This window comes from Falco rusticolus, chromosome 5 (genome assembly GCF_015220075.1).
Source record: "Falco rusticolus isolate bFalRus1 chromosome 5, bFalRus1.pri, whole genome shotgun sequence".
NCBI lineage: Eukaryota > Metazoa > Chordata > Aves > Falconiformes > Falconidae > Falco > Falco rusticolus.
This window is the reverse complement of record NC_051191.1, coordinates 76,421,153-76,446,875: the sequence shown is the minus strand read 5'-3', so window position 1 is coordinate 76,446,875 and position 25,723 is coordinate 76,421,153. Positions and strand designations below refer to the sequence as shown.

The following is a 25,723-nucleotide window of genomic DNA, read 5'->3' as shown; positions in this document are numbered from 1 at the left end:
GGCCGGCGGGGAGGGGAGGGGAAGGCAAGGCCGGGGAGGGCAAGGCAAGGCAAGGCAGGCCGGGGAGGGGAGGGGCAAGCGCCGCCGCGGCAGAGCCCTCGGAACGCTGGGGAAGCCCAGCGGCTGGCAATGACCCGAGGCAAGTGTGAACGGCAGCGCTCGGAGTTAGGCGAGGCTAAGAGGAAGGCAGGGGGGACACAAAAGTTTTCTTGTAGTCTTAGAGCCCAGGCCGGGGGACAAATCCCTCTCAGCGGTTGTCAAGGAGATGGGCGGCCGGGTTCGCCGGACTGTCTGCCTTCGAAGCCCGCGGCTCGGGGGGAGCTATTTCCTCCCGGCTCCCTGCGAGGGGCAGGGGCTGAAGCCCCCCAGAGCCGCCCCCAGCCGCGGAGGGGCGCAGCTGGGGACGCCCGGGGCCGGAGCCCGGTAACGGCCCCGACGGCTCTTTACGGGCTTCCTACCTGTTGGGAGACATGAGGGAGAGCTGGCGGGGGCGCGGGCATCCCGCCGGTAAGGACCACACGCCTGACCAGCAGACACCTCTCGGGGCGGGGCAGACTTCACCCGCCTCGCCGAGCAGCACGCCCGCCCCCGGCGGCGGGGCTCGGACAGTCCCGGGGGCACTGGGGGCGGCCCGCCCCGGCCCGCCCCGCCCCGCCCCGGCCCGCCCCGGCCGCCGGCACCGCCCCCGCCGCGGGAGCCCCGGCGAATCAGCGGGGCGCTGTCAGGGCGTCAGCGCCGGCGGCTCCGCGCGGCCGGCCCCGAGCGCGTCCCTTATCGCAGACAGGCACCGGGGGCCGGGGATCGCATCATTATCATGGGCACTGTTTGCTTTTCGCGGCGCTGCTGTTTTCTTTTCGCTCTCGCCTGGGCCGGCAGGTTGGCGGGAGGCAGCGGGGGCGCAGGTAAGAGGGGGCTCCGCCGCCGTGCCGCCTTCCCCAGGCTCGGGCGGTGCGGAGCCATGGCCCCGGGGGGACCGTGTTCGTCCGCTCTCCTCTCCCTGGCGTAAGGTGTTGAGGGGGAGGTCACTTCGTGCTGCTTATGGTGCCGGGGGTGTTGGAAGTTGTGGTGGGGAGGCGTTTTCTCGCGTGTTTGACACTGCCGGAGCCCAGGGACGTCTGGAGGGAGAGACGGGGAAGAAAAAGTTACTTTCCTTAAGTGCCTACGAGATAAATCTGTGCTGAACCCTAGAGACTCCACAGGGAAAGCGTTGCCTGTTGTATCTTCACAGGTTTTCCCTGTCTGCGCATTAACCCAAAGACCCGGTGTTTCTTAACAGCCGCGCTCCTATCTGTTTAATAGCAGTAATGATATTAAGTCTTTGCTCCGCTGTTTAAAAACAAACAAACAAACAACCCCCACCGCAAACCCCATCTGCCTAGGAATGTTGTAAGCCCAAACTAATTTCTTAAAGATGCGTATGCAGTCTCTGAAGTTGTGCTAGAAGAAACCCTTTAAGGTGAAGGGGGGGGGAGGGGGTCGGAAAAATCCCTTTTCCTCAGATAGCAGAGTTTAAGTGCAACAAAATGAACGAAGTCGGTGTAGAAGTTCTTAAAGTCCAAGAAACGCAACGTGAGATGCGGAGCGGGGGCTCATATTTGGTTTTGCCCTTTCATTTGACTCATTGGCATTCACGCCTGACTCCCAGGCATCCTCTGGTTGCTGTGAAATGTCCCCCTTGGCTCAATGCAGTTTAAATTTTTGACGGCATTATAAAGAGTCCAGCTGTCACTTTTGCTGATCTTGATGGGAGATGGGTGCCGATTTCATGAGTCAAAAGTATGAACCAAAGCATTTAAAAAAAAAAAAAAAAAAAAACCAACCAAAAAAACCAAACAACAAAAAAATCCCACTACCTTCTTTTCTTTTTGTGCTTGACTGGAGCTGTGTCTGATCTGGACAACACTCTGGGACCCCCTAAGCTAATTCACGTAAATCATAGCTAGATCTGAAACCGGGTCAGCGGTTAAAATAAACGAATGGACAAGAAAGAAGGAAACAGATTACAGCAGCCCTGCGTTTCTCCTGAAAATACAACGCTCTGCGTTCTGTTCCCCTTTCTTTAGAAAAATAGTAACAATACAGAGTCCAGGCAATTCTCTTGCTGGGATCCTTGAGGTGCCCCGCGGGGCCGTCATAGCCTGCACCTCTCAGAGAAGTTCTCTGCTCTCTGCCATGGCACAATGTCTGATTATCCTCCCCTCTTTAAATAGCCCCCTCCTGTCCCCGGTGACTTTGAAGGATCCGTGTGTTATCACTGGAGATGGCTGAATGAGCACTTCTGAAACAATTAGCGTTAGGATTTCAGGCTAACAATAAAGCTGTTTTCACTTTAGTGCACCTTTTTTGAGGATCTGTTAATCTAATTGGCATGAAACCAATTGCACATGCCTCTTGCTGGATGTCCCCCCCCCCTCCCTCCGCACCACCCCTCCCTCCTCGATACTTCCTAAAAATAAGGGGGAGGCTGCGCTCTGTGCAGCCTTGCTGCTGTTACCGGGCTGCTAACCCGCCCCTCCCGGGCAGGGCGCTCCCCTGACAGCCTTTCTCCTGTAGGGAGCCCCACATGTGGCTCTGGCATGAAGTGGTGAGAACACCCGTGCGAGGTGCGTTGCGGACACGCCGGCCGCGGCTGACAGCGGCGGGCAGCCCGGCCCGGCTCCCCGCGGCGGCAGCGCCCCCCCCGCGGCGGCCCCGCCGCAGCCCCTCGCGCAGGGGGACGGGGCGGCCGGGGACCGGCTGCGGGGAGCGCGGGGGGCAGGGCAGGGCAGGCAGGGCTTTACATGTTCCCATGTTAACAGCACACCCCATCCCTGAATAGGTCGGAGGTTGGTTTTTTTTTTTTTCTTTCTATGTTCACTTCATTAACATTCCCACGACTACCAAATCTCAACTCTCTCTCATCCCCCTCCCTCCCCCATCCTCTTTAAATCCGGGGGAGAAAACGAATGCCCGTCACTGAAATGTTTGTAAAGGCTTCCTACCCTGAAAACAAGAAAAGCGGTCTCGGTCCCCCCTTGCAGAGCCCAGCTCACCAGCAAGGCACCCGCCCGAGCAGGGGCCAGGGAGACTGCTGGAACTTTTTCCTTCTAAATGAGTTTTAGGCCATGTAGATGATGATATTGCAGGTTGCTTTTCTCCACTCTAACTTACCGAGTTTCATACGGTCTTCCATTTATTTATTTTCTTGCTTCTTAATAAAAAGGATTAACGTGGGTTTACTGTTCAAATATTTCTTTTTCTCATTCCCCCGCCAGCATAGTTTACTTAAACTAGGGTCTATCTTTCTAAATTAAGAAGATCTCTTTGCTAGAACATGCAAATGAGCTTTTTCCCTCCTCTTACAGGTCATTTAAACGCTCTCTTGTTTTACTAAGATGTGGATCTCCAGTACCAGACCTATACAGCAGACGCTGATTTCTAGTATGTCTAATGATTTCCTAATGCAGAAACGTGGCACCGAGCCCCTCTAGCTTGGTGGAGCAGTGCTTACAAATGACTTAAGGAGAGGAACACGTCGGTTTGTTCGGTTACTTAACCTTAGATGTTCTCATTTCCAGGATGACGCTCGGAAGGCAGGAAAGCAAGCAGCTTCTTCAAGGGGAGTATCTATCCTTGACGGTTTTCTGTATCTCAGGTCTCCCTTCTTATCTGTCCCCTTGGGGTTCGTTCTGTGCTTCCAGATGTTGACGAGTGTGCAGAAGCTACGGATGACTGTCACATCGATGCAATTTGCCAAAACACACCAAAATCCTACAAATGCATCTGCAAGCCAGGCTATAAAGGCGAAGGGAAACAGTGTGAAGGTAAGGACAGCTTGGCTCCTCTCCTATCTCTCCTCCCCTCCCGTCTCTTATTTGTTTGCTCTTTAAAAGCTTTTGTAAATAGCTGGATTCCTGAAACGATTAATGCAGATTTACAGCTGCTTAACTTCAAATCTCGGTGTTTATTGGCAAGCATCCCCCTGCTGCTTTTGCTAATTGTGCGCAATCACAAACAGCATGTCCACCAGCCTATGTTTAAAAAAAAAAAAGAAAGAAAAAAAAAAAGAAAAGAAAAAAAGAAGGAGAGGGGGGCGTTCCCCACCGAGGCGACCCCTGGGTTAGCACCAGCCTGTCCCGGCGCTGCTGGCCCCGCTGCGGCCGGGCTCGAGGCGCAGTGCCGAGCACGTGTGCCCGCCCCGCCGGCCCGGGCCGCCTGGCTCGCTCCCGGCAGCGCGGGCGGGGGGCGCTGCCGGGGCCGGTAGCGGGGCCGCCGTGCCTGCGGCTGGCCGTGTCTCCCGGCTGGTGGCGTGCGGGGAGGCCTCATGCCGGGGCCCGCAGCCGGGCCGGCCGGCGGGGCTGCGGGGAGCCGGGGCCGCCCGCCCCCGGTGCAGCCGCCCGCCCTGCGGCCCCCGTGCCCTCGCCCGGCGCGGTGTGGGCCTGTGCTGGTCGCTCTTCTCGCGTCCCTCTGAGGCAGAGGAAAACTTGCACCTTCCGCTCGGCTAACCTGTGGTTTACCGTCACTCTTCTCACCCATGTGCCCCCCGGGTCAGTTACAGTAGGTGTTTTCCTGTATCCGCTCGAACGGGACACTGGAGCTTGCTTCTCTTTGACATTATGTGTGTCGTGATCACGTATGCGTAGTCTGTAGAACACTATTTTAAAAGCAACTGTTTCAGATTATTGTACTTACCACACACTTTCAAAAGTTGTTTGACTTCCCTATGTCCTTACATCAGTCCTTGCAACTGAGAAAGACCTAGCGTGTTTTATTAGGCACTGTGTACACTCGTATTTCAGATTTTATGAACTCCATCTCATCTATTGAACCTCAGCAGAGAGATTGTTCTCTGGTGAAAAGAACAAATATTGTAATCACAGCAGAATGCCTTACAAATAAAAGGTGCAAGGTTGTTATTTTATTTCCATTTGTTGATGCTTAGCAGCTATAAAAATTCTCCTTCCAAGTCTCTCTTTCTATGGCAGACTGAAACTTTTAAAAAAGTATATGGCCAGTCCATTAAAAAGATTAAAGACCTAGAAAAGACTTTGCTGAAGTCTACAAAAATTTGAAACCACATATTATTCTCCATGGACTTCCAAAGTGTTTGTTCAAGTGCCCTCATAAAGCATTTTTGTGGTTGTCCTATTTTTCTGTCTTGGGTTTAAATTGACAGAGACAGATTCTTACTGTCCATCTCTTGGTGCTGTAGCATCTCTGAGCTGCTGTTCATTTGGAAGCTGGATTTTCTTTCTTGCAAACAGAATAATCATTCAGCACCACTTCTTCCTCTATTCATCTCTTCCAGAGAAAGAGCTCTGAATGTACTGAAGGCCACAGCTGTGGAGGTTACAGCATTCTCAGAATTGGTACTTCTCGTTGTATTGGGTTTCCACATCAAAAGTTTCCTTAAGCATTAACTATTCATATTTTAGCTGTTGAGCTCTGTTTCATGGTAGACCTGGCTGATACTCATGCTTATTTAATACACATATTTCTCTTTGTCTGACTTACTTTGGTTCAGTAAAAAAGCTCAGTAAGTAGTAAAAAATCAGATGTCTGTGTGGAACGATATACAGAATCCCATGGAATTTTTGTGGGTGATGTCAAACTCATATCTAACAGAATTTAGCGTCTGACAAGCTTGATAAGTAAACTAAGCTGGGGCAGACTGCAACACATCCTGCATGAATGTTAATTGTTCAGTATTAGTCCGGTAAATGAATGTGTCTAAACAAGGTGTTACTATGCATGGTACAGAAATTTTTACAATGTTATAGTGATAGTTCTAAAGATTTTGCATCAGCTTTATATCTTAAGTATGTAATTAATATCAAACTTTGGGATAAGCAGAAAACTTGAAATATTTTTATGCTTCCTTTCTGGAGCTTATTTTAGATTACTTGTGTGGTACCTCTTGATCTCAAAGTACTTTGAAACTTTGTTACTGAAGTAATGTACCTTCAGTGGCAGGCAGATACCATTATATCCTTTACAAAGAGTGAGTAAACTCAAAACTATTAGAGGTGATGGAAGGGTCATAGAAGTCAGTGGCAGACCCAAGATCTGCCTCAGGTCTGCTGTTCACATAGGGTGGGTTTATTTTGCATCTTGAGGTCAAGTATTCAAAATGTAAAGAAATAAACAGACTAGCAGTATTGATTGGTAATTAATATTCTGTCACAAGACAACACCAGTAATCAGCCATTAAAAATTATCTTTTGAGAGTGACTGCGCTTGTAATAACAAAGATGAAATACACCGAATATTTTTTGTTTTGCCAAAACTAAAGCTGGGTCATTAGATGAGTCTGGGTCTTTATAACTGAGCTTTTCTAAATATGCTTTTTGATCACTGAAACTAGTTACCTGTTAGGAAAGGATGTCTTTTGTACAGATAATGTGCCTCTAAGTTTGTAGCAATCTACCTGTATTGCTTCATGTCTAAAGAATATTCATCATAGCATAACTAACTCCCTTATAGTGCAGGCTCTCATATACAGCCGGATTTTTCTAAATAGGAAGAACTGCAATTTATATAGCGCAGTGAGCTTAAAGAAATGACACTATATGATCAAACTTATTCTAATAAATTTTAGTGATCTGCCAGTTTATATTGAGCCATTACAATTAATTTACAGATGTGTGCATGTCAATTTACTTTAAACATCAGTCTTAAATATTGCTTTCATTTACTTAAAATGCATGTTTAGAGAAAGGGATAGAGTATGGGAATTAATACAATTTGGATAATTCTTCAGTTTTATAGAGCAATGGAGCATATATTTGTACAGATATGTCCAGTATGTGAATAGGTATTTGTGTACTCTTGTTTATTGATTTATAGTTTTTTATTCTAAGAAAATGAGTAGTTTTAGAAATGGGATCTTTAGGCTAGTGCAGTGAATGTGGAGCCCAGCCACTCGTGCAGGATTTTGTACATATTTTATTGCTCTGACCTAAAGGGTGGGGAGAAGTACATAAGACACAAACATTCCTTTAAGTACATGTGAGAAGCTCTTGCAGCAGTTATACTGAAATGAAACATTTTCTTGACAGTCAATTGAATTTCTTTAGCAGGGAATTAGTTTCTGAACTTTGCTTTTCTTCCAAAATGTCTTTTGGACTGGGTTTCTCCAGAGTTTCTGAGGACTGGGGATGACTTCACAGTTTGCAGATCTACCCTACCTTTTTTCTTTCTTTTTTTTCTGGGTAGTCGTCTTGTCTGAACTAGCTGACATGTTTCTTCCCATAAAGCACAACTGTTTCTCCAGAGATAGGAACTGCTCATTCTTCCCTGTGCCCTGTCTCCTGTTTCCCTCTGTAGATTTCAGTTGATGATATTTCCACATCTCACAAAATATATCAGTATCCTTTGGCCATAAATTCTCTAGCTGGTGTTTTTGTAGGACACAATAATGTGTCCAACCCAGGTAATCTTTAAAAAAATACTTGCTTGCAGTCGTCCATTTCTATTGAATATACAAAATCTTTTCATTGATAACTGACTCAGTTGCCCTGGCAGACCTTCTATTACCTAGGAAATCTTCCCTGGTGTGATTTTAGTCAGTATCTCAAATGCAGTAGCCTGCATTCAGCTGCAAGCATTCTCTTTCATGCTCCCTAGGTCTTTGTCCTTACCTTCTCTACATTGACTTTTGGTCTCCCCACAGGTTGGTATCTCAATAAAATTGTTAGCTGAAAAATTGTGTCAAAGCAATGGACATTCCAGAGGGTTCAAAGGGATTCCAAGTCCTGAGGTTCCCTGGGCCTTGACAGGGCCTCCTTTGTCCCCAGTGCCAGTGTTGCATGTTTGCTGTTGTAGGGTACTCTGTCACTGAACAGTTTATGAAGGGGTTTAGCTCTTTAACCTAGGTAATTTTTTTTCCTGTCCTACTTCTCAGGCTGTTCCAAACTCTTATGCCATTAATGGCTAAAATACTCTGCATAGTTTCTGGTTGATATTTTTCTGTGCCCTTTTTATATCCAGTTAGCACGTTAACTATATTCTCTATTTTATACATGTTTTTCCTTCAGCCTATTGTTTATTCCCAGTGCGACTGTGACTTCAGTGAGTTGCTCTAACTGTAGTTTCTTTTTCTTTTGGATCATACCTTACATGTAGGACTCTTTCTCAGCAGTATGTAGAGGATGTGATTAGGTGCATGGGATTTTCCCTTAAGACATGTTCACTGGGACCTGTTGCTTCTGGGTTGCAAAAGTCTGCTCTGAGCTTTCCCATATTGAATAAGATGTCTCTCTTGGTGTGCTTTTTTTTCTGTTTTTCATAGTTTTTGTGTAACTATTCTTCAGTTCTTTTAACAATTGGTCTCATCAGTTGTCATGTTTCTTGAACTCTTTGTACAGAAGAGAGATGCTCACTTTTTTTTTTTTTTCATTCCTCCTGTGAAGCTTCATAATGTTGTTAATGGACTTCTCGCTGAAGGCAACATACGTGCACCATGGCAAAGCATCTTGGCAGAGTCTGCCTCGAGAGGGGGATTTTCAGGTTTCTGCTCGTGTTGGAAATTTGTGCTGTATCAGCAGCAGTTCTGCTTGACAGACCATTGAGTAGGCCTGAGCAGTTCTGGTGATGTAGTTTGTTATATGTTAATGTACTTGCAGTCCTTTTCCTAATGTAAATAATAATTCCAGATAAACAGGCAGGTGATCATGGTAATCTGCAAAGGGGGCTGTTATTCTTGATTACTCCAATGATAGCACCTCACTGGGTTTAAGCATGACACAATCTCAAACAAGATAAACCATTCCTGCCCCAATCACAGATGTATTCAGCCCCATAGCAGTTTATATTCTGCATTTGTCCATTTGGAAACAGACTGATTGTCCTTTCTGAACCTAAGGGCTGCTTAGCTGAAGGAAGCTTCTGGAAAATGTACAGCCAAACAATCCAGCAAGGCATTTCCTAATCTGTGTACAGTGACTGGAAGTAATATGCACCTGGTCAAATACTTGCATTGATATACCTAGATTTTGTTGCTTCCACTGATGTTCTGGCTTTGTCTCTGACACAATCTGTTGCTGCAGACAGAAAAGCACAGAGTACTGCGCAGATCATCTCTAAAATGTTAACTAAAAGCCATTTTCTGAACCAGGAATTCTAATTTTGTGGAAACAACAGGATAGTGAATTTCTTACCTTGGCAAGGATTTGAGACTCTTGGGTCTATCACATGCAATTCTGTCTTCACGCTGCAAGTGCAATAATGTCCCTAAACCAAAATTTAACCTACTCATGGTGTTTGCAGTAATACACTAAAGTTTAAAATGATAGCTCATTGCATTTACAGTTAATCAGAAGCGGTATAGATAAACAACTTATTATCATCTTCAGTAATTTTGTGGGTGTGAGATAGATAAACCACTCATTATCATCTTCAGTAATTTTCTGGGTGTGAGGCCAAGTTTCTTCCTATACCTGTTTGTTAAATCTATTTTTAAAGGATTTTAAAGAAGTCTTAGCAATTGGAAAAACATACAGAAAATTTATCTCCTCATCACTCTCATTTGAATAATGATGATTGTTTCTCCAGACTTGGCTTAATATTCTTCTTACAATTTTAATCTTGTTCACCTGTTTTATCTTTCATTTTCTTAAGAAGCTGGTCTTACTCATTGGATTTAAATTTCACTGTAGTCTTTCAAATATCTGCTGTGTTCTTCTCATGCTTTTCAAAATTGAATCCAAATATCTGAATCAATCAACCTGGAAACAGCACAGGACATTTCAGAGTTCTTGTTCCCCAGCTCCTGGTCCAGTATCTCACACTGAAGCCTCATGTCTGCAGGGTAAGTAAGTACAGGACTTCTGGATGTCTCTTAAATGGAACAATGATTTTTTTTGAGCGCCATGGTGTCCCATCAATCTACTTTCAGCAATTCTTTCTTAATTGGACCACCTTTATCAATGATGTTGTGTGAGAGTAAATGAACACTGTTGGGTGTCCTTTGGTTTCTGAAACTTGGGCATCTTGATGCTTGCACAACTCTAGTGGGCTAAGGCTTCTGCTATCTGTCTTTGCTGAGTAACAGTGATGCTGCTGAACGAGGCAGCTTAAGTGACTTCTTCCTGATGGATGATTCTTCTAATTGCAATAGAAGGTGAATTCATTCCCTGAAGGAAGGATCATCCTCTCTGATCTTGCAAAGATTGAATCATTTCAGGCTGAATATTATCACTACATCTATAGTGTTACTGTTATTGCTTGCAAGAAGGTGCTCTGGGAAGTTCGTTTGGTCAGATCTGCTAGTAATATCCCACTACATATCTGTTGGAGGAGCAAAGAATTTTCTGAGTAGCTCTGTATTGGTGTGATGAGTTTCCCCCTCCCCTCCCCCCTGCCAAAAAAACCATAAATATCTACACCTTTTGTCTATCTGTTCTGTTTGCCATCCAGGAAGATGGAATGTGAACGTTTTTCCTAAATATTGTTTCATCCTTTGATCATATGCTTATTCTAATTTTGTTATCTTCTGTATAACCATTCTGTGACTCGATCACAGTTTAGTGCTTGAGGCTTTGACACTGATCTAATGACTTTTGAACTGGTCGTCCAGTAATCTTGAGGTCTGTAGTGAGTATTAGGTACTGAAACTGCTGTCCTTTCTAGTTTTACAGTTACAATATCTTAACAGATGGCATTAATGTCATGTGTTGAACTTATGTCACCCTCACATAATGGCTGTCTCCTGGATGAGATCTGTTGCCACAAGTCTGTGATGCTGGATTTCTCCTGTTGGCTTGCAGCAGCCTGTCTGAGCAGAGAAGAAGAGATGCTCTGCCACCTCCCAGTTTTGTGGTAATTTTTATTTTGGGGTTAAATCTTCCTTCCCAGTTTTATTCACAGGGATTATAGCTTTACTCTGGGTGAGCCATTGTTCTGATTTCACTGAAGGCAGCTTCCAGAATGAAGCAATGAAGCAGTACATGTTGTCAAAAAATGGGTGTGGGGGTGTGTATGGATGTAAACTAGCCTTTTTTATTTCAGCTAGTAACTACTTCTTTTTATTTCTCTCTCTCTGTAAATCCTACTCATTTGATTGGGTAACTTGATACATCTTTTTTTTGGTTTAGACTGATAAAAGTGTTTCCCAGAATCCAGTTCTGAAGACTTCTATATCTGTGCTTTTTCTTCTTCCGCTAAACCACCACACCCCCCTCCCCCTTTCCCCACAAGTTGTCTGGTACCATTTAATAGTCAATTCCCAGCTTGCCAGTTTTCTGAATTACTTCAGGGAATGGAGTTTCTTAGAGGATGAAGAAGAAGTAGCAAGCAAGAAAATACTCTTGAGAACATTTTGTAATAAAACAGAATTTTATTACAGTCTAAGTAAGAGCTTATGATAACTTTTTTCTTTTCTCCTTCATGCTTCTGTTCGTTGAAGAGGACTTTTGTTTGGCCAGGGTTGAGCCTCAATTTTTCTTTTGTTATTTATTTAGATTGCTTTATTTTTCTGACTTTGTTCATGAGTTTATCCAATAAAACCAGAATATCCCTTAGCTGAGATGACGTGATCGGTTTAACTGCTAGTAGTGCCATCAGTCCCCATGTATCACACACTCTATTGTTTTCCTCTCTCCCTTTTCTTCCCTACCCTGTGCTACCTCTTAAGAGCTACTTTCTGGCAGCCCATAATACTGCTTCAGTGAACAGCTCCCCCGATGGTCCAGGTTGGAAGTCTTCCATTGTTACTTAGAACATTTGCTCCAACTTCTTTTCTTCTTTTTTTTTTTTTTTTTTTTTTTTTTTCCCCCTCCAGAAATGCTTCTTGGATACAAATACCACTGTATTTTGCATAAACAAATACCATGCTGATAGAAGTATGGCCTCATTCTTCAGCAGCATTACATTTAAATCTAAGTTTGGAAAAAATATGCTTTTTTCCAAGGACACTTCTCTAAATAGTTGATAAGCTCCCTGTCTGCTGGATGGTCTATAGGCACTCTGGGAACTTATAAATGTATGTAAAATTTCATCAGTCCAACAGTTGCTAAGCTGCAGAACCCAGTGTAGTCTCCTGTGGTGATGTAAACTTGGTATTTAGAAGGAACTTCTCCTTTCCCCCAAATATACTGTGGAAATTATCTGCCAGGAAAATGATAATAAAATGAAGGAGCATAAATGGCATGTACTAAGCTCAATATGTAAGAATCTGTCCTCCTTTTGTCTTTGTTCTTTATACATTTGCCAGACACTGTGTCGTTTTCCTTGTTTTCCCACCTGTCACCTTTACTTCTGGTGCAGTCCCCTTCCCTTGCGGTCTTCATTATGTTGTCTTGTATATTCTGTTACTCGGATGTCTCTTAACCTTGTAATTCCCCTGCTTCTCTTTCTTTTGTCCTCTTCTAGTGTATTTTCACCTGCTTCTTTTTTATTTTATTCAGTTTTCCTTCCATTGTCCTCTCAGTGGCTTACTGCAGTTACAGCAGTATTATTCTGAGAGCCAGTGTCCTACAGCAAGACCTCTGGGTCTGGACAGCTGGTAGCTGTAAGCTCTGAGGACCCCTTTTACCAGTCCTCTCACTTGAGTTCTGTCTTCAAGTCAAAACAGCTCCCACCAGCTGTCAGCATTTTCCCTTTTTCTCCACCTCTTTCCTGCCCCCCCCCACCAGCTCGGAGTTCATCTTTCATTCACCACATTACCTGCTGTTTGCACCCCTGCAGACTCACGGCTCTTTCCTTAAGGTGACTGGCTGGAAAGACATCTTTGCATGACTGTTGGCCATCATTTGTCAGCTCCCATTTAATTATGGAACTGTCTTCATGTGTGTCCATTGCACCGCTGAAATACCCACTCTTTATTCTGAGGCTGAATGTAAGCTGCTGCATGATGTGCTCAGGGAACCTCTGGCTGGATGATGGCAGGGGAGTTGGGGAATGTGACCTTCTGCTACTTCCTTAACCCTTGCCCAAATAAACTCTACTAATATGGGTTTGGAGCCAGGTAGCATCCACTGTGATGCTGTTAGGACACTGTAGAGGTAATGGGAATCACGGATGGTGGATACAGTCTCTGTACCCATGGTACTAGTCCTGCCCTCTTCTAGACCAGGATAGCTGGGAGCCTTAACTACAGGGCAGTTTTGACCAAGCCTCAGGTAGCCCTAGGATCGAGGATGTATGGCAGGAGATTGTAGGAAAACTGTATGTACAGTCTGGGCAAGAAAGGAGTAATACTCCCTCCCTCAATGCGCCGATTTAGGAAGTTCCTGTTCGCTTGATCATGCCTGCCCTGCTGCCCCCCCCCCCCCCCTTTTTTTTTTTTTGCATAGGGGCAATTGATGTGGAGCTATGCTGTGAAGAATATCACTGAAATAATCCCCCAAAAGTGGAAGAAAACCCAGAGGATTACAGCATGGCCCTATAATCAGTTTGCACTGAAAAAGCAACGAACTGGGGTAGAGAGGCTGAAATACTATAGCAGGGAGAAGGTGTTGGTGGACAAGGTGAATAGATTTCCTAATCTGATTTAGTTTCTGGAGTCATTGTGTTGTGAAACTACAGCCTAAGGCTGGAAAAACACCAACTGCGAAGGACATTTTGGGAACTTCAGCTATCTGAATTCCAACAGATGCCTGCTGAGCTTGTGAATTTATTTGATTATGATTTTTTTTTTAATGATTTTTTAACTGGATATTTTTGGTTTGATGAGTTTTCAGCTGTAATTTAGCCACCTTTTTCACTCCCAAGAGATCTACTAACAGGTAACGCCCTGCCTCCTTAGAGGAAACAAAATCCGAGAGCATGAAATCTGTTCAAGTAATTGGGGGAGGGGTTTTTTAAATATAGCAAAGCAGTGAATTTTCCATATAATTACTTTATAAAAAAGCCAACTTTCTGGGGTTTTTTCTTTGTTTGTTTTAGCATGTATATATTTGTTTTAAATTTCAGCTAAAAAAAAAGACCTGATTTAAAGCAGACACCTTGCATGAAAAATTCTAGCCCATACATGACAGTTTGGCAGTTATAAGAAAATGAAGATAGGGTCTAACAGACTGCCTTGAAATTTCAAGACTTTTCTATACATTTAAGACGTTCAGCAGAAGGAATACACTTACATTACAATTTGAAGAGTTGTTTTGTTCAAAGGCCTTCGTTCATCAGAGTACTTGAGCATGTGCTTAACCTTAAGAAGTTGTTACCCTTTAAAAGTAATTCTGTTTAAGTGCTTTATTAAATTGAAGATACTGTCTTATTTTACTTTACAGTGCTCCTTCTCTTGAGCTGTGGATCACAGTTTTTTTCTTCAGTGACCAAGCAATAGGAAAAAAAAATCTCGATCATGTAATAAGCTGATGTAAGACCTTCATCTTGCCAGGTGCTTTAGACCTGAACTTGGTGCTTAACGCATGAGCAGTTTGTTTGATGCTGTAAGCCCCATAGATAACATATCAAATTCAAGACCATGCTTTCACAACTGCTGCTGATGTTTCACAGTACAGCTGCCAAAGATAGAATCAGAAATATTAAATAAATGAAATGACCTTCAGATCATCCTGACTCCTATAATCAATTTGTTAAGCAGATGAACTGTTATCTCAGAAAATATAAAAGCCAATTGTAATTTACTCTCGGCTTGAGATTGCTAAACTCTGCATACCATTGTTCCCATGCCTTAGTCTGCATGAACTACTGTCAGTCCTTATGTTTCACAAGGCATCACGCTCACAGAACATCAAAATTTTAACTGGGGCGGGGAGAGTGATGTATAATACTGATATGGTGATTATTAATATTTTCGGGGATGGAGGAGGTGGCTGTTCCTGCAGACTGTGCTTCAGAGACCAAAGAATGGGAACCTTTGCAGGAGTAGTTATTTATTGAACATATCATTGCTGAAAATGGTACTACAGGATGTAACTGCTGTGCATTCTGGTTCTTGCTGTTACAGGGAAATTGCACTAAAGTGCCTTTGTTCTGATTTAATTTCTGGAAGCAGAGGCTATATTCACAACTTTCAGGCAAGCTGTCTCCCTGGTACAGTGAAAAAGTGGTTGAAGTAAGTGGGTATTTACTGTGCTGAATGGGGATCATAGGTAATGCATATCTAAATTGTTTGGCAGCACATATGTAGGAGGAATTTGGTATCTGACTTCATACCTGTATGATGTTAGTATCTATGGAGTAGAGTTGTGACTTTATTCTTTTTGCACATTCCTGTTTGCTACACTTTTTTGGAAAAGGACTCTGTAAAAACTGTGACTTGGAGACATGCCTGTATTTTTATTTAACTACACAGCACCAAAGTCTGATTTTATTTAGAAATTTCCATTTTTCTGATGCATTCCAGCCTGTCTAAAGATAAATATGATCAAAGTTCCTCTTCTCACGTCCTTACCCCCACGTGCCACTTTTCTCTGAAAGCAGCTCGTCTGTTGCTTGCACAATGATACAGCACATCTGATCCTTAATACTGGTGTCAGTATACCTGGAAAGGCAGGTGCTCCATAGTGCTTGCTCCTGCTTCTGACTGTAGCAGGATTTTCCCAAGGGCCCTCATAGAGGCTTTGTCTGCATGGGCATGCTGGGGAGAAAGGCAGTCTCGCTTGGCCTGTGTTGCAGACTGACCCAAAGCCATGAGATTGCTTCACTAGTGAAGCTGTGAACTATTTGGCTACAGGAGGGCAGACAAAAGCAGAGCCCTGTGTCTTTTGCTTGGCTTCAATTCCTCAGAAAGAGAATTTACCTCTATTCAGACTGGAGTGTGTAGACATATTCAGAGTGCAAGGAGTAAATGAAGGAAGGAAGGGTGCCAGAATTACTCTGACCTCTGACTGTTTTGACTTGTAAGAGGGAGCCAGGGAATGAGTGAGTATAATGCAGGAATAGACAAACTTGGCCTGTTTTCCTGAAATAAAAACCTGAAGACTAAAATGGTTTGGTTGGGTATAGTCAGCTTCATTTGGTATGGACTGTTTCACTATGTGAAAATGGAAGCAGCTTATCCTGTATACAGACAATTGTACATCTAAGGAGATTATGGCTGCAGAATAGAAGAACTTTTCTATTACAGTTCTCTCAAAAGCTTTAACAATGAAAGCAACCCCCTCAAATTGTTTATAGTATGGTTAACCATTCCAGTTGATTAGGAGGCAACTTTTTTTAGTGATACAGATAAAACCCAAGGTGTTGTCACTTAAATTTTGTGTTGACAGTCACTTCTAAACCTGTATAAAATGATTTCTCTTCTTTATGCTTCTGGCACTTTACATCCTTTCACTGTTTCTGTTTTGAAATCTTTTAAAAATTCTTTTTCTTGAGGGAAGTGTGAGAACTGCATTATAAAAAAAATCAGTTGACTGTATCATGTGGTCTTATGAAGCAAAATGCAAAAGCTTTAGCATTTATTCTAAATAGGGAATACACAAATCTATTCAGGATAGCAGCAGCAATTGCATCATTTTCTAGAATAGCTTATTGACATAATTTACTTCAAGTTAATACAAGTTTCCAGTGCACATTTCTGAGTTGTTTCACTGGACTTTGTTGCACAAAGTGACTGCATACACATACATGAATACCTGTGTGTGCCCACATTCCTTCAGAAAACCTTTATTATGGTATATCATAATATATTTAGGTATCCTGAGAAATTCCAACTTGTATATTTGCATGTTAGCTTGTATCTGAATAGAACAGAGTTACTAGAATATGTTCCTGTACTGCTTATGCTGAAAGGCTTTTAGTCATTACCATGAATATTTATGTTGTGATAAGGCACTGGTGGTAAATTTTAGATGTTTTTAAGGCAAGTATTTTTGGTGAACTGTATGGAAGGTAACAGGCAGTTGCTGTAGCCTACTTTGCAATGGGAAGACAATATCAATCCTTATCCTGAGCAGGATGACATGGTATAATTGCCTGAGTTAGCAAGAGGCTGGACTCAAGGGATGGAGGTCTGAAAGGGATGCTTTCTGGAAGGACTAGCATGTGTCTGTTAATGTTGCCATTCACTGCGGAAAGTCCCAGTGTTTGTATTTGTGAAGCCACCTGAATGATGCTGTTTGCACACAGCATATTCTCTAGGTCTCATGTTTAATGAAAAGGACAGCCTGGTGTCTTGATCACGTTATCTGATTTATATAGGCAAGATTTGTGTGCCTGTGGAGAGTCTTGAGGAGTCCAGAAAACTTATGAGAGGTTTGCTGTTTGGGCGTGGGTGTTACTAGAGGGTCCTGCTGGACCAGGGCTCTGTCACAGCTGGGCAGGGGTATGTGTGGGTTTGTGTCTTGCCCTCAGAAATAGCAGGCTTCAGGCTTGCTCAGCTGATTTTGCTTGAACTTGCTAAAATGACTTGATCTCAAAGATGAGACCAGGCATAAAGTATTTCAGTCTCTGAAGAAGCTGTGAAAATGGGAAGTGGAAGGTGAGGTGGGCATGCTTTGAAAGGCGGCTCATGTAAGTAATGCAAATCGTAGTATGCTTCTACCTTTATCTGTCAGAAGTACACACACAAAACATACACACTTAAGACCATTATGTCAAGTATGAACACAACTATAAAAAGGGAGAAATATGCTACTGGGAAGTTTACTACATATTCTTATTACTGAACTATATAAAATTAAGGAAGAAAAGCCATAATAGGACTAAACTTTATACTATATTTATACAATTACAGAATTCCTATTTTATACTTTGTTTTTTAAATTATGCATGATAAGCTGTAACATACAAACATAACAACGTTACGTTCCACTGAAAATCTAGTTTACCAATGGATTCTTCTTCAGTAAACTTTATGATCAACAAGGAAGTATAAAACTTAAGGGAAATACATGTCTTCTGGTCTGAATTAGTCACTGACATGGTCTTTTCTATTATAGTATTTGAAGCAGGAGGGAGTGCTTTAAATGCTTCAACCCATTTAACCTTAATTGCTCAGTTTTAATAGACATTTGCTAACTAAAGGAACCAAATTATAGCTTGAATTAGGCCTTACTATCTTAATTAAAAGCTCTACTTTATAATCGGAAACAGCCTATGTTTATAACAGTAAGCCTTTCTTAAATGGCTTATTTTAAAATGCTAAGGCCCTTTTGACAATAATTGTTTAGACTGAATATGAGTAACCATTATTCTCCTTATATTGCACTTAATTAAAAATATCTCTTCCATGTGGTTTTGTGCCTTCTGCTGGCTGTAAAATTGTTTGACTGGTGGGGGGTGGGATTACTTTACTTCTCCTGTAGTAATTTGAAAATATGTTGCTACACTTTGTTTTAAAAGTTTTCTGGGGTCACAAGTTAGAAAATTAACATGTGAATCGGTACAAGCATTAGGTTCTTGAATTTCTCTATCCTCAAGTGAACACTTAGAACCATTCATAATACATCCTATATTTTATTTAGTTTTAACATTGAAATTATGCTCAGACTGTTGATTATGGCCTTTACATTGCACTCCTTCCTGAAACCTAACTTCCAGTAAAAATGAAGTCTGTTACACAGGGAGGGAGACCCTGGCTCTATCTATTGAGCATTTGGTGTACTGGTAGGGTTCTCTTCATTTCAGGGGTGAAGAGGACAAAGGGTGGATTTCATCTGCCCAAATACGGATCTCAGTAGTACAGATGAGTACACTTAAGCTGTTCACCTTGCTTTCCATTTATAATTGGTGGAGAGAAATGGGAATTTCCTTATTGCAGTTTGCCTTGTATTACTGGGGAAAAAAAATAGGTCAGATAAATCATGTCCTGAAAATAATAGTCTAACACAGATCTGGACATTTACAATGTAGGTGTGTAAAGCTGGATAAGATGTATCTGGGCCAAAGAATCTGCAGCTGTGAGATTCAAAGTCCATTGAAAGTAATGGAAAATATTCTGTATTTAACTGTGCTTTGAATTTAACCAGGACAGAGGATTTTTAAGTTGATAGATAATAATTTGATTGTGATGAAATTAATCCTTCCAGTTTCAGTTTTACAATTTTTCACTCTTTAATTTTAAACAGGCCCCCACCTGTCCAGCACGGATATATAGGTAAAAAAAGCCAAAATACACACACACACACACACACACACACACACACACACCCCCAACTTTATTTTAGGAAAAATTTATTTTTTAATTGTTTTCTTAGGACTCAGCCTTAAGACTTTTCTTGGTGCATCCTACTCAGGAAGCACGGCTAGACTATGTGATTGTACCTTTGTTTAAATTACATTGATTTTAATTCCAGTAGCGAAGTTGACTGCTTGCATAAACTACATGCAAATGAAGAGTCCTTTAGACTTAAGCCTGATAGACCTTTATATGCACCTAGAAGTAACTTCTATGAAAAGTCATTTGTGCCAGTTGTGGAGACGGACAGACATTCTTGAATGTCAGTCTCATTTGCTTAATTACCAGATCTTTGGAATACCCCTTAAGTATTTTTTAGAACTACTCCTTATAGTCCAGTTTGTTGTGTGTTCTGTGCTGATGGAGCATACAAAGATTATTAAATTAGACCCATTACAGGAGGGTAAAATCAGGGGTCTTTACAGTAGGTTCAAAGAACTCTGATCCCTCCTGTGCTATATAACCTATGTGTATTTATCTTGTAATATCAAAGTGTGTAAGGTGGCCAGACCAAGTTTGACTAAAGGTGTGTCTACCTTGATGTGCAGTCTCTGACAGTGGCCAACAGTGGATGCTTAGAATAGATTATAAAAAATGGGATGTGGAAGAATGCAGCTAGAGATTTAGAGGCATTTTGAGCCAGAAGTTTCATTCAAATCGCTGTGCTTAGTGGCATTTTCGGAACAGGAATGGAAAACGAGTATGTTTGCTTCTACAGCTGATTTGCAATACCCATGACTAGTAGATAGGTGGTTAGCCATGCTCAGTATACTGGAAAAGAATTGTACAGGAACAGGTAATCATATATACCTGTTTCTTTTCAGCCTCTCATCTCACATCATGTTTCTCTACATGGCCAAACCCTAAAAAACCAAATAATAAGTTTTGGTTTGGCAGCTAACTTCATCTTCAGAATGACTGGCCTTCCCACTTTTCTGAAAATGAGATTTTGTTAAGGAAAGTCTCAAGTCAATTGTGAAAAATGAATAGGTACTTTGAAAAGCTTGACCTGGATGTTTAACCTAAATTTAGATGCTTACATTGTTAAACCAGGTGCCATGAATAAACATCCATAACCCTATTATTTCCTTTTGAACCTTTTACTGAGGGTGAAGTTCTGTATTAATCATGGGTGAGTTAATTAGTCAGGCCTTGGTGTCCTGTATGGACACTTAATGGATGTTAAACTTTAATTTACTTGTAATTAATAACTTGTAATAAATTTTAAAAAAATAATGGACACTTAAATGGATAACCAAGGAGGACGTAATACGTTATCTTCTGGACTTCTGTTTATATATCCTAAAAATACTATGAACATACACCCCCTACAGCCTTAAAAGAGTGGCTGTCTAGAAAGATGGGAAGGAGGAAGGAGAAGCATGGGGAATCATGAATTCAGAAAGTGACTTGTCTAATCTCTAGTTTTATATCAGATGTACTATCCAATTAAAAACAAAACAAAACACAAAAAAACCCCAACAAACTGTTTAACTGTTTACTGGGTTGTTAATCAAGTGTTTAGTCAAGAGACTGCTGCATTTTGCTTATCTGTGCATAATAAAATAGCATTGCTGTAAAAGGTATCTCATGAGAAATCATCTAAATGAGAGTCTTGGGAATAACTACAGGACTAAACAAATATTTATATAAATTTATCCACTTTTATCCTTCTACTGTCAGAGAGGAGGGAGTATAATTAGACTGCCTGGCTTTCTGTGGTGTGTTCTGTCAAATGCATATTATTATTTTAATACCACACAGAAGTTGTAGGCATTCTTTGGTTGTTTCTACCTAACATTCTAGTCAACCTAACAAACAAATATAATTACATGAAATTACCAAAGGAAAATTTCCAGGCTATGAATATGAGCTCTTCTCAGTTTTCAGCAAATGCCCGTGACTGTTTCCATATCTGCAGTTTCATCCTTTTTTCACTGAATAGTATTAACGGTGCTGGAAGCTGTGTGTGCTTTCTAGTACAGGATATTTGAACACTGGAACAGAAATGTATAATTTCTTGGCTTAAAAAAGATTGCATCTGTTTGCTTTCTTTGTTTCATGTCCAAATATCAGATGTGAGCGCAGCTTATAATTGAAAATATTTGATGATTCTCAGGTCAGCAATGATGTTTTCCACATTTGAATTTTAATTTTCATCCTTATCACTTTTCTTATATTTTCCTCACGATGGAGTAGGTGTTTGTACAGCCTGTCCTGGCCTTGTCTAACCCTCACCCCTGTGTGCCAGGAAAACAGGAGCGTGTAACTTCGTTAGTTCCTGTTCAGAGAGCTCCTGCTCTTGCTTACTACTCTAGTGGCTAAAGAGTCCAGGCAATGTTCTGAGGAGTCCATAGAGGGTAATGATGGAAAAGCTGATGGGTTGCATCCTGGCATTCACTATCTGTAGATCTGTGTCTCTGTTGGGCAATTGTTACACATCCACAGGTCGAAAACCAAAGGCTGCTTACTCCTGGTTTTCAGATTTTCTCTGTTACTACTTGTTTCTGGTGAATAAACAGAGTTCTGGATCACAAGACCGATTGTGTGGCTTTTTAGAAGGCTGAGGAGAGCCTACATCATAACTGTTTAACTCTCTTTGTGAATAAAAGTTTTAGAATTGTCAGTGTGTAACAGTAGGACAAGGTTCTCTGGTTCAGGGATAAAAAGCTTGAATCCAAAAAGTATGTTAATATTTGTTTGAAAACAATCCCCTTTTTCATTGATTTACTACAACAGCATCTAGGGCTTCTTGTTGATACTGGCCAGGGCCGCACTTTCAAAAAATGGAAAATGTTTGGTCTGTGCACCCAAACAAAATTACATGGCAGGTACTTTACACATCATGGAGATAGAATTGTTGTTTAAGAAGCTGAGAGGCTGTGCCAGAATTCCAAGTTGTGCAGCAAAATTGTCAAATGTTTTGGCATCTTGAAAAGAGTTCCACTTTTCATCATTGTACAGTTCCCAAATCCATTGACTTCTGGTTGAAACAGCTCTTGGAGCTGTAAACTGTTTTAGATAGTGCTCTGTGTCTGTTCATGTTTATGGTATTATCCTTATTATCACGGGTTTAATATGGTTTAACTTACTGAAAGTTGAGATTCTGAAACACAATTCTGTGACAAGTTGTATTTGTCATTACAGGAGTAAAATACGACTTGATCATCTTTAACTCTTGCATAGTAACAAAATCTGTAGCCTAATAACTTTTTAACCTTCTACACAGTACACAAAGCTGAAGGGTGCTGGACAAAAATGAGCTTGAGTGTTTTGTAAACAAATCTCAGATTTAAAATAATTTTTCACATCTTTGATCTAATTTCTGTTTGGTTGCATCTTATCAGATCTGTTTGAAGCAAATGTATCAAGCTGATAAAGGAGACATTTCTCTTAAATGTGGGGTCATCTCAGCTTAGTTACTCTTGTTTGTTTCCTAATGATGTTGAGTACCCACAGCCCTGCAAAGGACTCATAAGAAAATTTAATACTTACCACTCTCCTGAAAACTTAAATTAAATACAGATAATGCATCTGTGTCTAGCATGGAGCACTGAAATAATTTTTAGGCAGACTTACTATCGGTGCACAACATTATAGAAAAGAGAAGGAAATTATGAAAACCCTAGTACTATGTCCTGGATAAGAAAAGTGGAATGTAAAATGGTTGATATTGGAAGTTATGCAACATGCTGGTATTGATTAACTTTGGCAAGAGTTAATATATTGAGAGTCTTAATTACCATGAGGTGTGAGGGACTTCTATTAACATTGAATTTTAATGAATATCCATACTGTTATTTTTCAGTACATTTTGTGTATGTTATAGCTGCTCTACCATCATGTGGACCTTCCTAGTCCAGATAAACACTTCTATAGTTGGAAAAACTATTTACAGAAAAGGTAAACATAGTGATTCTTAAACAAAGAAGAATCTGTGCTTCGAGGATCCAAGTTATCCTCCAGTCAGCTGTGTTTAATAGATGGGGAGTTACGGCGTTCATACTTGTGAAGGACTTAAGAGTGTCCTTACAGGCTGCTCCTTGCTGTTCTCTTTAAACCAAAATCCTGGGAGGCCTTCACTTCATAAAGGATGCTGTTGGGGAACTGTATGAATTTGCTGTTGGGGAACAGGTGACAAAATAATAGGCAGAGTTGGTTTCTTGAACTTCTTAACTATTAGGTCCAGCCTAGTCACAGGACACAAATCCATGGATCCCCTGTGTATCCAGTTTAGAAGCAGCCCCATGACTTTACTAAGCGATGAAATGAAAGGCAGCCCTGAACAGATCATTTGAGTATGTGCAGTGATTCTCTCATGGCAGTGCACAACAGTGTACATAATGCAAAGTTGCTCTGCTCATAGATAGGCTAGTTGTATGATACTCTCATACAACTTTTGTAGGCTGATAAAATTGATGTCTGGTATGTGTCCCATGCGAAGCAGGGAGTTTGAACAAGTAATACAGGATGACAGGAAGCCTTACATTTTACAAATCCTACATGATATAAATTACATTATATTTCCCAAGTAGTTAGCTAGCACAGCAGAGCAGTTCTCAGCCAGGATCTGCAGTAGCCCAAGGACTACTGCTAAAGCATATGTGGAAAAATACTTGGAAAAGGTAAGCCTGCTGTCAGAAGACATAAATTTGCTATACAAGAATTTAAGCCTCTGCTGGAAAGCAACAGTTTCTCATATCCAAGAAGGTTGAAAACCACTGCTATATAGCCTCTCATACTGCTTGTGGCCTTACCTATCTCAGTCTGAAACTGAAGTAGTGTTAATGTGCCAGGGACTACAGCATGTGCTATATGATACCAAGAAATCTTCTATTTTACTGTATGTGATCTGCCACTGACTTGTTCTGAAATGAGCAAGAAGGAATAGCCACCTTCTTTTCTCCCACATGAAGGACCACAGAAAATAAGTGAATATTCATCCACTGACAGGTAATAAATTTATTTCAGAATTGAAGCTTGGGATTGTTTCCTTTTGTCAATGGACAGAAATTTAAAAATTAAATGCAAAGGGAGGTTGAAGGTACACAGTCTCAGAATGAGGGAGATCCCTTCTGTATCAATGAGCTAGTTTCACTGTTTTAAAACTCTCCCTCGAATTTTAGATGCATATTTCAATTTAAGATCTAGGAATAACTTCCTGCCATGACTTACTGAAATGATAATCATTAGGATATGTGCACACCAGGTGTGGCAGCAAGGTGCACAAAAATATTCTCCCATTAGATCTCCAGGAACTTGCAAGATTACATGTGGAATCAAACATTTCCCATTATATTAAAAAAGGGAATTGTGGTAGAAATGGCTGTGATTTAGAACTGTTGGGAAAAACGCTGTCAAATGTCATGTTTCACATTCATAACAGCTTGTGAACAGGAAATCTCTGCTTGAGTTTGTCGGGTATGGCAGCTACTAAATAAAGACACATTCTGAAACTGTTAGATGCTCTGCAGGTATCCATCTTTATTTGGGTATCTCACTTGTGGTTCAAAGAACTTGTAGCTAATCTGTTTAAACACCAATTAAGAAAAATGTCAAACCACAACAAACTCTAATCAAGGGTTCAAGATACATAATGCAGGATAACAATCATTTTGGTTTTATCTAGAAAAATACTGTGTTAACTATGAATGGAGCTGGAATGGTCCCAGGTAAGTTTCCATTGTGTCGATTGAGATGGCAAATGTCACATAGGGATAATACTCAGGTTTATGAAGAGAAAATACATTGTTCCCCAGGGAAAGAACTCTGCTTAATTATTTTTTCCATAAGTGACTGTAGCTGTCCAAAGGTTTTAGATCCCCAAAAGGTACTGTAGATAAAAAATGCTATATAAGCCTAATGTTAATGCAGTAGGAAGACTTGTCAATTAAGCAGTCAAAAACTGTATGGTCCTAAATGAAGAGTGTTCCATGTCATCTATTTGATCTCTCCATTTCTGTTCCTGGAGTGTAGCATGCCACCATAAAGAATATTTAGATGGCTGGCAAATTGGATCAAGTGCACCCAGAATCTCAGCTTTCAGTTTCTGTGGTTTTTTTTTATATTTTTAAGTATTTTTTTATTCCCTTGTACTTCAGTGATAACTTTCCGTTGGCAAAGTACATGTGCAATACTTGCCTTGAATTGCAGGCATCCTGCAAGAATGAATGAAAGGGGTAGATTCTTTTGTCTGTTGACAGGGTTTTTTGACATATCAATGTGCAGCCATTAAAAATGTTCTCTTTTTTTGAACAAGGAGTTGAAGCAAGGAGGGAACGTACAGGAAAGAGAACAGAGACAGGAAACTGAGGAAGGGAAGGTGAATTTAAGAAAAATATAAGGAAGGGAGTCTCCAGAGACCATATTTCTTATCAATAAATGAAGAACATGATGGTCATCTCAAACACTCAGCTACTGCAGCAAGTTTGGTTTTTCACAATCTATTGCCTTGTTTCATTTAACAATATGTGAGCTGGGTCAGCTGAATTCTTACAGCATTGGGTGCTTGACACTGTCTAGCCACTAGAATCTTTAACTGTTACTCTTTAATTCTCCCTTTGTATGATAAACAATATTTGGAGATCATTAACTAAAATCTGCAAAATAACAAGTGTTAAACACACCTATGTTTTCTACAGCTGATGAACTCAGAAGTTC

The 25,723-nt window shown here is 41.4% G+C and overlaps 1 protein-coding gene across 1 annotated transcript in view; it reads left to right on the top strand.

Moving 5' to 3' along the window:
* Positions 1-781: 781 nt before the first annotated feature.
* The window catches only part of SCUBE1 (signal peptide, CUB domain and EGF like domain containing 1), a 218,052-nt gene continuing 193,110 nt past the window's right edge, over positions 782-25,723 (top strand). Inside the window, exons 1-2 of the mRNA XM_037390251.1 lie at positions 782-902; positions 3,681-3,803. Coding sequence (XP_037246148.1) covers positions 815-902; positions 3,681-3,803 — 211 coding nt within the window. The 5' untranslated portion in view covers positions 782-814. The remainder of the gene's footprint in view (positions 903-3,680; positions 3,804-25,723) is intronic.